The sequence below is a fragment of the Elephantulus edwardii genome, unplaced genomic scaffold (assembly GCF_000299155.1).
Source record: "Elephantulus edwardii isolate Elephantulus edwardi_28Jun2011 unplaced genomic scaffold, EleEdw1.0 scaffold00028, whole genome shotgun sequence".
Taxonomy (NCBI): domain Eukaryota; kingdom Metazoa; phylum Chordata; class Mammalia; order Macroscelidea; family Macroscelididae; genus Elephantulus; species Elephantulus edwardii.
This window is the reverse complement of record NW_006399778.1, coordinates 13,828,452-13,842,247: the sequence shown is the minus strand read 5'-3', so window position 1 is coordinate 13,842,247 and position 13,796 is coordinate 13,828,452. Positions and strand designations below refer to the sequence as shown.

Here is a 13,796-nt window from a genome sequence, read left to right as displayed (position 1 = left end):
CATACTCAAGCTCACTGTTACAGTCATCACGTCAATCCATCTTGATGGAATTCTTCCTCTCCTTCCCCATTAGGCACTCAATAAATACTGCTTGAGTAAAGACATGTGCTCCACAACTTATAGCTCATTATTAACTGTTCTTTGGCTTTTTAGAGGTCCCTGGGGGAAAAAAGACCCAAGTTGCCTTTCACAGTCTTATGTTTGAGCAAAGCTCAGAACCTTTAAGCATAGCTTCTTCCCCTACCTGCCACTGTCCAAGGTAATCTCCCAGTTCAGGCCCCCAATGTTGGTCTCCCAGGAGCGCATGATTCGCCCTCCATTAGACACTGTGATTGCATCTGGAAAAGAAAATAAGTCAACTCCCATATTGCTCTTCTGTAATATCTGTGGGCAGAGGGCTCATCTCTGATAGATGGATTCAAACAGACATGAAGCAAGGACCTGTTCTTTACTGGTGGAAGTACCCCTTCTCCTTTCCCTCTCAGATCATGCACATACAAAGGAAGGAACCAAGGAAGGTGGAGAGAAAACCAGCACCATAGAGGGGACCAAACAAGCCTGAGCTTACCCTGTCCGTGGAGCAGCATGGCATCCACAGCCCCTTCCGGCGTGCCCTTGTCAACATGGCGCCACACTGAGAAACAAAAGTAACACATTACTACAAGGTAAGAAGCAGAGACAGTAGGAACTAAACTCATCCCATGATCCATGTAGCTCAACTTTCAGCTAAATAATAGACCAGCCGATAAAGTGAGTACTAATATCAGGGAAGTACTCATTCCTTAGAGTAATCAATCAAGTAAGATCTAAAAGATAGCTTTTGCCCGAGGATAAATGGGTTGGGATTAAGTATAAGGATCAAATAGCAAAGAGAGTAACAAGGAGGAAATAGGGAAAAAGTAGTTACAATATGGGTATTATAATTAATGGTAGATGGTTGAATGGAAAATCAATAAAGTTTCACTCAAATTCCAATTTTAAAAATACCAAATTGATGGCATGAAAGAATTCAAAAGGTCTTTGTTTGCATAACAATGTCCAGCTTTTTTTCAAGTGAAGAGTACAGCTAACTGTCAATGACCCACTCCCACTCACTAGGTACTAAAAGATGCAGAAGGGGAGGGGATTTGAGAGCAATCACCAGTGTTTCTGTACTTCTTATTCCTATTATCAAACATATAAGTAAACAGGGCCATTAACAAAATTCATACAATTTCATAAGAAAAATAGGATTGAAAACTACATTCCCATGACTTTAGCACCCAGGAAATCCAACCAATATATGTAATTTAAGAACAGCCAAACCATTACTGCGGAATAGAGTATGTGGTATTCTGTTATTGTTGTTATGTGCCAGTGAGTCACCCACAACCCACAGTGAACTTATGTACAGTTCTGAAGCCTGTCCTGTCCTGAGCCAGTCTCACTGATTCTGACACACCAACCCCGGCTGCCCCAGCTACTGTGTCAATTCCTCTCATCTGGGTCCTCCTCTCCTGAACTGTCCCTCCACCCTTCCAACCATGATACCTTTCTCAAAGGACTGGTCCTTCCTGGCCATGTGTGCCCAAAGTATGTGAGATGGAGCTTTAAAATCCTTGCCTCCAAGGACAAACTTGGTTTCCTCCACTCTAAAAGAGACCTATTTGTTCTCCTGGCAGTCCATGTAACATCTTATTTGAGGACACTCAGGACTCATGCCGTTACACTATCAAGATTACTGTATTGATGTTGTTGTTGTTGTTGTTGTTATGTGCCATCAAGTCGCTTGCGACTCATAGCGACCCTATGCACAACAGCCCTAAACCCTGCTCTATCCTGTGCCAATCGCACTGCCTCCGACACACCCATCCCGATTACTTCAGTCACCGAATCAATCCATCTCATAGAGGGTCTTCCCCTCCTGGGCCGTCCCACCACCCTCCCAAGCATGACGTCCCTCTCTAAGGACCCGTCCCTCCTGGCAACATGTCCAAAGTATGTCAGACGAATAGGTTATTATTATAATTCCATAAATAACAGTTAACATATTATAAGACTATTACATGAATAACAACTAATATGCTAATAGATTTTTATTCTCATGCAAACAACATGAGTATTAGTATTATTACTGCTACATGTCAGTACATATCATTTAATACTAATTTTTTCTATTTTTCTGATTGTTAATATTTTTAACAGCATTATTAAATATCCTAAGATGATAAGAATGAAAAAAAAATTCATCATAATTCTGTATAAATTCTGTAAGAATGCACTTTTGGCCAACTTGTCCCTAACTCAGCTCGGCTGACTTCGCAAACTACAGGCCTTTCTGGATTCAGTATTCTCAGCCTTTCCATCCCTGAGCCAACCAGTTACCCCAGGTCACTCACAGATCTCCCCTGTGCGAGAATTCAATGCTGCAATCACATTCTTCTCTGTGGCCACGACTAACTTCTTGGATCCAGGAGAAAATTCCAAAGAGGCAAACTTGATTTTCCCCACATACTGCTGTCTCCTGAGGAAAGCATATGGAAGGAAAACAAGAAGTCAAATTCATCACTGCACAAAATACTTTGGGGGAAAAAATCACTTACACAAATGGACAGGGTTACCACCTTCATACATATCTTCTTGTCAGGTGTTGTGGAGTATGACTCATAGCAACCCTATGAACAACATGTGCATCCTCACAATCTCCAACACTATCAAGCCCATTGCCACAGTCACTGTGTCGATTCACCTGGTTGAGGGTCTTCCTCTCCTTCACTGTCGCTCCACGTTCTCAAGCATGATGTCCTTTCTAAGGAATAATTTCTCCTAACAACATATCCAAAGAATGTGAGATGAAACTTCATCATTTTTGCCTCCAAAGAGTGCTCTGGTTGCATCTTCTCCAAGACATATCTGTTTATTCTTTTGGCAGTTCATGAGATATTCAGCACTCTTCTCCAACACAATTCAAAGGTATTAACTCTTCTTCTGTCATACTTGGTCACTGTCTAGCTCTCAGATGCACAGATGACTGAAAAGACCATTGGCTGAATCAGGCACAACTTAATCCTCAAACTGACACCACTGCTCCTTAAGAAGAGGTCCCTGACTACAGACTTTCCCAGTGCAATCTGTCTCCTGATCTCCTGACTGCTAGTACTATACTAATTGTGGATTTAAGTAAAATGAAGTCATTGGCAGTTTCAATCTTTTCTTCATCTATCATGATGTTACTTATAGACCTAGTGACTAGGATTTTTGCTTTCTTGATGTTGAAGGTTGCAATCTTTGATCTTCTACAGCAAGGGCTTCAAATCTTCCTTCTTTCAGCAAGCAAGGTTGTGTCATCTGCATAATGAAGGTTATTCATGAATCTTCCTCCAATCCTGATGATGCATGTTCTTTTTCAGAGTCCAGCTCCTCAAATAATCTCCTCAGCATACAGATTAAATAAGTATTGAGAAAGGATACGATCCTGATGCACACTTTTCCTAATTTTAAACCATACAGTATTCCTTTGCTCTGTTTGCAAAACAGCCTCTTGGTCTATATATAGGTTTCATGCCAGCATAATCAATTGTTCTGGAATTCCAATTCTTCTCAATTTTAGCCATAATTTGTTATAATCTACATAATCAAATGCCTCTACATAATCAATAAAACACAGATAAACATTCTTCTGGTATTCTTTGCTTTCAGCCAGGATCCATCTGACATCAATAACGATATCCCTCATGCCACAGACTCTTCTAAATTCAGCTTGAAGTCTAGAAGTTCTCTGTTTATGTACTATTCTAGCTATTTTTTAATGATCCTCACCAGTATTTTGCTTGCATTGTGATATTAATAATGTGATACAAGTTTTAGTGTGTATAGGTGTATAATAAATGTGTGTTAATAAAAATGTCTGATCAAAAGCAAGATTTCTATGCAGTGTAGCCAGAGGAAGAGGATTAAGAGAAAATCTCTAACAGATTAGAAATACTAGCAGTCTTTTAAATGCAAGTAGGTATTTCTTTTTTTTTAAAGTTTTTATTTTATTTTATTATTTTGTGTGTGTGTACTGTCAAATCAGATCTTACTGGTACAGGACGAGATTGCCCCTCCATCAGCAGAGCACCTGGTGGATTTGAACCATGTACCTTTGGGATTGCAGGGCAGCTTCTTGCCACTAGGCCACCAGAGCTCACAAGTAAGCATTTCTAAAAAACAAACCTGGCAAAAATTTCACTGGACCAAATACTGCAGTCTTCTCTGTATTCACCAACAGTGGAACTCGGAACTCAAGAGGACAAATGCAAGGAGAAAAGCAAATTGTGCCTTCAATGCAACATTTTAATTGGAGCATACAATCTAACCTTTTCTCTACTTTCAATTGCTATACATAGATAGGGCAAGCCTTTGTTCTCCACAGCCCCTTCTACTCTACAAAAGTCCAGAATCCAACTGAATCATTACTCATACTTTTTTAGGGAACTATTTTATCATTTTCAATACTCTAAGCTCAGGACAAAAATAATACACACTTCATATGGTAAACTGTCAAGCACAGAGTTTACATAACAGTGAAGAAATGCTGACACCTCTAGCACAATCAACACACATTTAGAGTGAATTTCTCGTGTCACATGTTTGTATAGGTTTTGTTGGTGTTGGCTTTTTTTTTTTTTTTAAACAAAACTAAACTGGTAATAGACAGGCACATTTAACAAAGATTAATGTTCTTAAGGAGCTCTGGTGTCTTAATGGGCTAGGATTGGGTCATCACCCAAAGACAAGCAATTTAAATCCATCAGCTGCTACTCAGGAGACAGATGGACAATTTCCTCACATGCAGTGTACACTTCTGAACATCTGCCATAGGGTCAGCTATGACTCAGTTTTGACGGGATGGCACATTACAACAAGGTACATGTGTCATCTGACGTTTTATTTTCTTTTATTTTTTCTGTGTGTACCGTCAAATCAGATCTGACTGGTACAGGAGGAGATTGCCCCTCCTTCTTCAGCAGAGCATCTGGTGGATTCAAACCACATACCTCTGGGATTGCAGTGCAGCTTCTTGCCACTGGGCCACCAAAGCTCCCTCCATCTGAAATTTTTTAACTATATTTTTGCACACTTTATCTCACTGAATGCTATGATGTACATATGTATGGGGTAATATCATTACTCCCATTACACACACGGAAAAACCAAGTCCAGAGAAGCAAATTACTTATTGTCACAACTAGAGCCAAAACCTCGGATCTTCTGACTCTAAATCCTATGTTCTCTTAAAATATTGTTATGTTTTATCTGAACTATAAAAAGAAATGCCTGGGGGAGGCGTGGGCAGGGAGAAAAGTGCAACAATGAATAAATGGAAGTCCAAAGTCTCTGTAAACTATCATTAAAATTAACTAAAAAAAAGTTGTTGAAAAAAAAAATCAAGCAATGTATTGCACTGAGCAAGTCTTCTACTCATGATATCTTTAAAGTGTTAGGAAGCAAAGGTGTCCATTTGAGGACTAAGGTGGACCTGACTCAAACCATGACATTTTCAGTTGCCTTACATGCGTGCAAAGCTGGACAATGAATAAAGAAGATTGAAAAAATAAAGAAAAGAAAAAAGAAATGCCTGCTCAACTGTAAAAAAAGTGTATAAAAGACAGGTATGTAAGAAAAAGAATAAAAGATACCTAAAACATTGCTGTAATAGATAAATGTTTAGCATTTTCGTATATTTATTCCCTTCTGTTTATTTTTCAATTTGTAGCCTGTATCTTCTACCTAGTCTGCTAAATTGAAATTGTACCTCATATGCAATATATATGTATGCATTGATGTTGTGAATTTCTCCACATCATTAAAACTGTGCCATACACTGCATTTTGTCTTTTTATGATAATATTAATATATCTTTCTGTCCCACCAGACTGAGTTCCTTACCTATCTCTGTATCCACAGAACTAGGACAACACCTGACACACTACAGGAATCCAACAAATAAATGCTTAATTTTAGACAGAAAAGACTTTACCAAAGATATATCTGAACAGGGATCTAAAGGAGCCGTGTCCCCTGAATTAGTAATAGTGGGTAACATTTAATGATTCCACTCAGTGGATCAAACACTGTGGTAATTTAAAGAGATTCTTTCATTCATTCTCTAAACAACCGCAGGCAACTGGCAGCACAGGCAAAAATCTAGATTCAAACAAAAGCAGAGAAATTGCAGGGCTTTAAGGAAGGGGTAGGCAGTGGCTAAGTGAATGAAAGGCATCTCTTAGATGGTGAGTTCTGGGGGAGTCGGCTCTCAATCCAGGGCAGGGCTTGGCTGGAAGAGAGGGGAAGTGGCCTCAGTTTGAGACTCCTAATACCCAAGCTCCCCTTTCCATGCCCAGGGGACGTCAGTCCGAGGAAGTGACAGTTCACTGCAAGCAGACAACCACTGACACTAGGTGGATCAGAACGGTGACAATCATAAAAATGGAGCCACAAGGAGTAGGAGGGATCGGTGATTTCTGAACACTCCTGGACAGCCTTCAGAGGAATGTGAGCTAAACTGTCGTACAGGAACCCTGCTTAGATAGGCAGCAGGCTTGGCTTAATGCTCTTTAATACCTTTAGCAATTTTTCTTTTAAGAAGGGGGCTTTGCATTTTCACTTTGCACTGAGTCCTACAAAATACATAGCATACTTTGTTTTACTGGAGGAGAGGAAACTGGAAGCACTGGGAAAATAGTTACATACTTTATGAATAGGCACCATACATACGCACCAATCGAACTTGCCCACTTGGTCTTCGTAGACTGCGGTCGCCGGGGTCAGTAATAATGCCCAGAGCCATAACCGGGAAACCAGAGAAGCCGCCATGACAGCTGCCCACACACCTACCGCCACAGGCCCAGCATGCCCCGGGCCGCAGGCCCCGCCCCGCAGAACCATCGAGTCGGGAGCACCTCCCCGGAAGTTCTCGAGACCCGGGGACGCAGGCTGGCGCGTGCATGAAGAGCGCTTGCGGATCCGGAGAGAAAGCGCAAGTGCCGGCCTGGCGGGAGGGGAGCGGCTCAACGCAGTCTGAGTAAGGCACGAGCCAGGACAGCCCCAAGAGACCGTCCCTGAAGCCCACGGGCCGCCGGGTTCCTCACAGGCAGCGCCACCTTCTGCCGCACGTGTTTTCAACGCGATGCCGAAATCCAAGCGCGACAAGAAAGGTGGGTGATGGGAGCCGGGGAGAGTTTTCTTGGGGTGCTAGCAACAGGGGGGGCTTTGGAACGGCAGGAGTTACTAAAAGGGCACCAGAAGCTCCGTGAGATACTAGCGAGCTGGGATGGGGATGTGAGGGTGCCTAGAGTATCACTGAACTGCGGATCGGAGACTGTTTTGCCTGATTTTAAGTGCAGCCTCAAGGCTGACATCGTCAGAAAGCAGCTTCTCACCTTTCCCACTTCGGTCCTTGAGCTTCTCCCTATATTCCCTTTGCTGCTTCCGTTGCTGTGGACCCTTTTCCTTTTCTTCAACACATGCGTACTCCCGCATCTGGCCATATGCAGTCTCCTTAGTATGACGTGCTTCTGAGTGACTATTCCTAACGACTGTTACAGTGGCAGAGTCCCCTTATTCGTTTAGTTTTGGAGGCTAGCATGTATCTGGCAGTTTTTTGTTTTAGTTTTTATGGAACTCCTGACCTGATATTTAGTACCAAGGAGAAACATCAGAAGCTGAGTAAATGCTTATCAGATAGTGAGTGCGTCCCGCAAAGAAAACGTGTACTCAAAAGAAGTGACAGTGAAATTGTTTTGTCACTGTATCAGGAAAGTTCTTGCTAATAAGGAGACAAATAAGCAGAGACCTAAAGGAAGAAAACGAGCAACACAGGGACTTTTTCGGGAGACTTGTGTTCTACATAGAGGGCACCGAAAGTAAAAAGATGCTGAAAAGGGAGCATAGTTGGCATTTTCTGGAGTGTGGTTGGACCTCAATGAACAAGAGTGTGGGGTGAAGGAGGAACAGAGCGCTTAGGGCTTTATAAGCCTCTGTGAGGAATTGCCTCCACATCTGGGAACAATTGGAAGGCTCCGAGGAGATGCATGAGTGTGATTTCCTGTCCATTTTAAAGCATCTTTTGGGCCTCTTTGTTGAGGTTAGATTCCTGGAAGGATGGAAGCAGAAGCTCATTTGTAATAAGAGAGAGGGTGACACTGACTTGGACCAAAGTTGCAACAGTGGAGGTGTAAGAAGTGGATTGCTGGGGGGTGGGGAAGTGGATTGCTGTATTTTTTGATCCTTCCTTGCTGCACTAGATGGTTGGGATCTTCAGTCTCTGTGCACCTTTTGAGGAGAATGTGTCTGCTTTCACACATCAGGTTGAATTCAGTAAGAAGCAGGTCATTCCTGGGGGTCCCTGGGACTTTGTACTTGGTGCTCTGTTAAATATTTGTGGGATACATTTCAATCTGTGGAGTGGGCACTCTTCAGATCTGACAAATGCCACGCTTTTCTGGGAAAGTGAAGATTAGGCTTCAGCTGTTTTTAGTGGAAATGTCAGTGTCAGTGCCTCAGCGAGGCATGGCTTCATCCATGGTTGATTGCCATACTGAAGTGTGGAGATGTAGCAGAGCATATACAGTCCCTAGGCCCTCATATTTTTGTAGTATAGACCATGGTCCTTTTGAACCATGGACCAAGGACAGAAAAAGACCTACCAAAGTTAGCAGGATATATCAGGAGAGCAAGAGTGTGGACAATGCAATGTTACAGATTTGTAAGTGAGCCTGAGAGAAGCTAAGGAGCACCATTTTATATTTGGAGGGGGGAGGAGAAACCCATTGCCAATGAGTATATTCCAGTCCATCACAGCCCTCCATCAGGTTTCCAAAAGTTCTAAATCTTTATGGGAAGAGACTGCCCATCTTTTTTCCAAGAACCAGCTGGTGGAGTCAAACCTCTGACCTTTAGATATTAGCAGTGCAACATCTAACACACTGCCATGCAAGCACTCCTTAGTTTATTTAAGGAACGGGGGGGGGGAAACCACCAAGGGGTCTCCAGGGCCAAGATCCTTGGAGAAGAGCTACTACTTAGGTCCTGGAAACACTGCATTCCAGAGATGATGGCATCAGCAGAGTCTTAACTACCTTCCCTCAGATGCTTGTCCTAACTAAACCAACTCAGCTAAACTGCAAAAGAGAAAAATTGAATGTCCGACATCACCCAGATTTGTGCCTCATCAGCTCTCTTCTTTTTCTTTTGTTAGTTTCCTTAACCAAAACTGCCAAGAAAGGCTTGGAATTGAAACAGAACCTAATTGAAGAGGTGAGATCTTGTTACTTTGTTTTCCTAGAACTTGAGTTTGTTTTTAGAGTTGGGTATAGTAGGAGTGTTGGCTTGGAGAACAGAACCATTGCCAAGTTGCCGGTCTTAACCATTTTCCTAAGGCAGCAGCAGTAACAGCCACTGTTGTAGTTATTCCTAGTTTTAGTTGAACTCAATTATGGGACCTGCACTGCTCCATGGATTTGTTTTTTTATTTTAAAAAAATCTTTGGGGGAAGGGTGGGAGCAGAGGGGTGAGGATGGGCAGAGAAGGGGGGGTGGAAATGGGAAAGATGCGGTATGAAAAACAATGTATTCAAACTTTGTAAATAAACCAGTATAAATTTTTAAAAAATCTTAACCATGATTTAGGTGCACCAAAACTTTTATTTTTTATTTATATATATATAAATAAATTATTTCATGCTGTCCTCATAATATCCCTACTGGGAGTGTTAAGACCCTGTTTAGCAATTAGAGTGAATGAAGCTTACAGAGGTTACCTGTCACAAAGATGGAATTACTAGGTTAACTACAAAGCTGCACTCTTCACCACGCCACTGCACTATGTGCAGTCTGCAGACACAGTAGAAACAAGTCTGCTGGACAAAGATTCTCTTTCCAATGGTTATGGCATAAAAAAGCAATGCCAGTAAGCCACCTTATTCTCCTAAGTATACAACATGGTTGTTTATATACCCATTTAATAAGAGCCTTCCTAGTATGGATGTATTTCTAGGTGGTGGTTCAGAGTAATTCATGGACAAAATAAAAGTAGTTGATGGCACTAATAGCCACAGAACCTGGGAAAGGTCTTGTGATCTCAAACCATGGCTTGGCTGCCCCTCTGCTTTGAGCTCACCTATGCTTTCCCTCAGAGAGAGCCCCTACAGTTAGTGGTCTTGGCTTTGTTAACAGAAGTTAGTGACAGGCCACCAAATTAGAAGCCTCCAGTTTTAATCTTTCATAGTTCTAAGGGACTTTGAACAGATTCTTTCCTCAAAACATGCCATCCCCTGAACTCCAGAACCCATGTATTATCCCACAGCTTCGGAAATGTGTGGACACATACAAGTACCTCTTCATCTTCTCCGTGGCCAACATGAGGAACAGCAAGCTGAAGGACATCCGGAACGCCTGGAAGCACAGCCGGTGAGCAGGCAGTGGAAAGGGGCTGGTGTGGAGAAGAAGACGGGAGCTCATAGTCAAAAGTACAGGGGCAGTTATGACTCAGGTTCGTGAACTACAGATGGAGCCTAATAGGGTCATCATGCCATACCTTTGCTGAAAGGGACTGCATATCTGTTAAAGCTAAATTGGGCACTGAGATCTTTGATGGGCAGAGAGACTTGGTGTTGCACAGGGAACACAGAAGCTGTGCCTTTGGGAGAAGTGGCTTCCTTATCCCTGGAATCTGGTCCTTTTATAAGTATCATCTCAGTTTTAGAATATCAGTGTCTACAGTGGAGAGCATTGGTGTCACTCTGGAGACTAAGGTGTGTCTGATACAGGCCATGGTCTTTGCAATCACTTATTATGCATCAGAGAGTTGGACAGTGACTAGGGAGGATAGAAGGTGAATTAATGCCTTTGAGCTGTGGTGCTGGAGAAGAGTATTGAATGTACCATGGACTGCCAAGAAAACAGATTCATCCTGGAGAAGGTTAAACCAGGCTGCTCCTTGGAGGCAAGGATTCTGGAGCTTCGTCTGACATACTTTGGCCATGTTGTAAGGAGGGAGAGGTCCTTGGAGAAGGACATCATGCTTGGGAGAGTGGAGGGACGGCGCAGGAGGGGAAGGCCCTCTATGAGGTGGATTGATTCAGTGACTGGGGTAATCGGGATGGGTGTGTCGGAGGCAGTGTGATTGGTACAGGATAGAGCAGGGTTTAGGCCTGTTGTGCATAGGGTCGCTATTAGTCGCAAGCGACTCGATGGCACATAACAACAACAACAGTGGAGTGCAGCAGTGACCCCAGAGCAGGATGCATGAGCCACATGGGTACATTTATAACTGGTGCAGGTATTAGTTTATTCTGCATCTTGCTGCATCAGCTCTGGTGTAGAATCTTAACGTGCCTCTTCACATGTACTGTTAGGAGAGGACTGTTAACATAAAACTCAAGTGTGCTAGGAGACAAAATAGTTAAAGGGTCCCTGCTTTGTAGGCAGAGCTATGGGGAAGAAGCATGCACCTCCTCTTTACTAGCCTGGTCCTTTGCTAACAGGCGTCTGTTGGGCTGGAGCTGGCTTGCAATAAGCTGCTCAGTGGGCTGGTGGGGCACTACCTTTATGCACCTCCTTTTTTTTTCCCTCAGGATGTTCTTTGGCAAAAACAAGGTGATGATGGTAGCCTTAGGTCGAAGCCCATCTGATGAGTACAGAGACAACCTGCACCAGGTGAGTTATTAGTCCTCAGTAGGAGGGGCTTAAACCAAGCACCCCTCTCCTGCTGCTCTCTGGTGAAGAGCACTAGACCCCTGGCCTAGCTTAAAGCTCTGGGTTCCTCCTTAATCTCCAGACCCAAGAAATAGTACCCTTGCTACACTCTTAAGAACCAGAAAGTTGATAGACGTCCTCTGGGGCAAGGGCAGAATTACCTCCTGGCTTGTGACCAGACCAATCCCACCATTCGTTTGCAGGTGAGCAAGAAGCTGAGGGGTGAAGTTGGTCTCCTTTTCACCAATCGCACTAAGCAAGAAGTGAATGAGTAAGTACTTGTGAGGAATGACAGAGAGACATATTGGAGGAGGTCCCAGGAAGGAATAATCAGGGGCTCAGTGGAGGCATCCAGTATGAATTAGATCCTAGAGCCCTGTTATTGAAGTCATGGCTTCCGACCAGAATGTCTGGCTGGCTTCCTCCACTGGGTGCCTCCATCAAAGAAGGATAGTGATGGGCATCTCTGGTCAGTGGTCTTTCCAGCCCCCACAGAGATGGACAGGATGTCAGGGAAATCTAGGGCCACTGTTGGAGAGCTGACTTCAGCTGAGCTGGGAGTCCAGTCAGGAGTCTCCCCTCTTATTACTCTTTTTCTCTCCCAAGGTGGTTCACTAAATTCACAGAAATGGACTTTGCCCGAGCTGGTAATAAAGCAACTTTCACAGTGAGCCTGGATCCTGGGCCCCTGGAGCAGTTCACCCACTCCATGGAGCCACAGCTGAGGCAGCTGGGCCTGCCTACTGCCCTCAAGAAAGGTAAGCCGTGAGGAGGTTATGGGCAGGGACAAAAGTGCAACAATGAATGAATGGAAATCCAAAGTCTCTAAATTTTCGTTAAAATTAGTAATAATATTTTTTTTTATAAAAAAAAAAAAAAGGTAAGGCAGGAGCAGAACCTGGACACTTAGAGCTGAGAGCACAGGCTTCTACTTCCAGCAGTTCTTCTCTCCACTCCTGCCCAGTATGTCCCAGTGTTTCCACAGCTTGCTATTCTGGTGTGGAAGTGGCAGTACTTTACCACAGCAATGCTGTGGGTACATCAAGGGAGAAAACCACTGACCCAGAGTATGTTAAGAGTTGTGGGAAGGACAGGTGGCCAGCCAGATTCTGTCTGCGTTGGTTTCCATCTCTCTTGGAGCAGGACAAAGCTCTGTGCCAGATGTGAGCGCTTGGGGCCCTCTCTCCACAGGTGTGGTGACCCTGCTATCTGACTATGAGGTATGCAAGGAGGGTGATGTGCTGACCCCAGAGCAAGCGCGCGTCCTGGTGAGTCTGACTGGCGAGGGCACCATCCTGTAGCCAAGGCTTTACTTGGGGGGGGACCACCCCTTGGCTGTGCTGAAAGCATTCACTCAAGCTTTTGACTACACTCATTTCTCCCACCTCCTGGTTCTCATTGCAGAAGCTTTTTGGTTATGAGATGGCTGAATTTAAAGTGACCATCAAGTACATGTGGGACTCACAGTCTGGAAGGTTTGAACAGATGGGCAATGACTTGTCTGAAAGTGCAACTGAGTCGGAAGAAGAGTCAGAGGAAGATGACGACTGACTGGGATGCTCAGAGTGGGGGCCTCTGGTGCTTCCCAGGTCTCCCCTTGGCTGGATTAGCAGGACAGTGGCACCAGCTTGAGAGAACAGTTCTTTCTTTTGTTACAGGTGAAGATAAGGGAGCATGAAAGAGACTGTGTCTGTAAAGAGTACAACTTCATCTGCAGGGCTACTACTCCCTATGGACAGCAAAAGAAACTTCATTCAAAAAGAAACTTTGGGGTTTGTGCTTTTGTCTGAACTGCAGGATTCTTGTTTACCTCATGAGCCAGCTTCCACTTCTGACCACTGTGGTCAGCAGCCCCCACGGCTCTGGGTTCTCTCCTCCAACCCTGGGCACCACTTCTTTGAAAAGAGATCTTCTGAGGAAATAAGCACTCTTGTTCCTCCTTCCCCTCAAAAATCAAAAAACACAGCTCAGGGCCTGTGGATGGCAAGCTTCAGCCAGAAGGGGAGGGATCTGCTGCTGGAGCTGGGAGCAAAGAGCATTCACATGTCCTCCCCAGCCACAGTGGTGGAGGCAGGGAGG

At 43.9% G+C, this 13,796-nt stretch overlaps 2 protein-coding genes across 5 annotated transcripts in view; one reads left to right on the top strand and one right to left on the bottom strand.

Moving 5' to 3' along the window:
- The window catches only part of EMC1 (ER membrane protein complex subunit 1), a 35,718-nt gene extending 28,879 nt beyond the window's left edge, over positions 1–6,839 (bottom strand). For 2 of the 4 annotated variants that reach the window (XM_006883591.1, XM_006883592.1), the window contains exons 1-4: positions 6,743–6,837; positions 2,379–2,503; positions 569–634; positions 245–338 (exon numbers count right to left, since the gene is read on the bottom strand). In XM_006883591.1, the coding sequence (XP_006883653.1) occupies positions 245–338; positions 569–634; positions 2,379–2,503; positions 6,743–6,837 (380 nt within the window). Of the gene's footprint in view, positions 1–244; positions 339–568; positions 635–2,378; positions 2,504–6,742 lie in introns of all 4 variants that reach the window. The other 2 variants (XM_006883590.1, XM_006883593.1) reach the window with 2 other exon arrangements.
- Positions 6,840–7,130: 291 nt separating this feature from the next.
- MRTO4 (mRNA turnover 4 homolog (S. cerevisiae)) lies at positions 7,131–13,302 on the top strand. Its single transcript, XM_006883589.1, has 8 exons — positions 7,131–7,178; positions 9,221–9,279; positions 10,327–10,430; positions 11,597–11,678; positions 11,921–11,988; positions 12,324–12,475; positions 12,909–12,985; positions 13,122–13,302. The coding sequence occupies exons 1-8, from the start codon at positions 7,151–7,153 to the stop codon at positions 13,266–13,268; spliced, it is 717 nt and encodes a 238-aa protein (XP_006883651.1). The 5' UTR covers positions 7,131–7,150; the 3' UTR covers positions 13,269–13,302.
- The last annotated feature ends 494 nt before the right edge of the window (positions 13,303–13,796 follow it).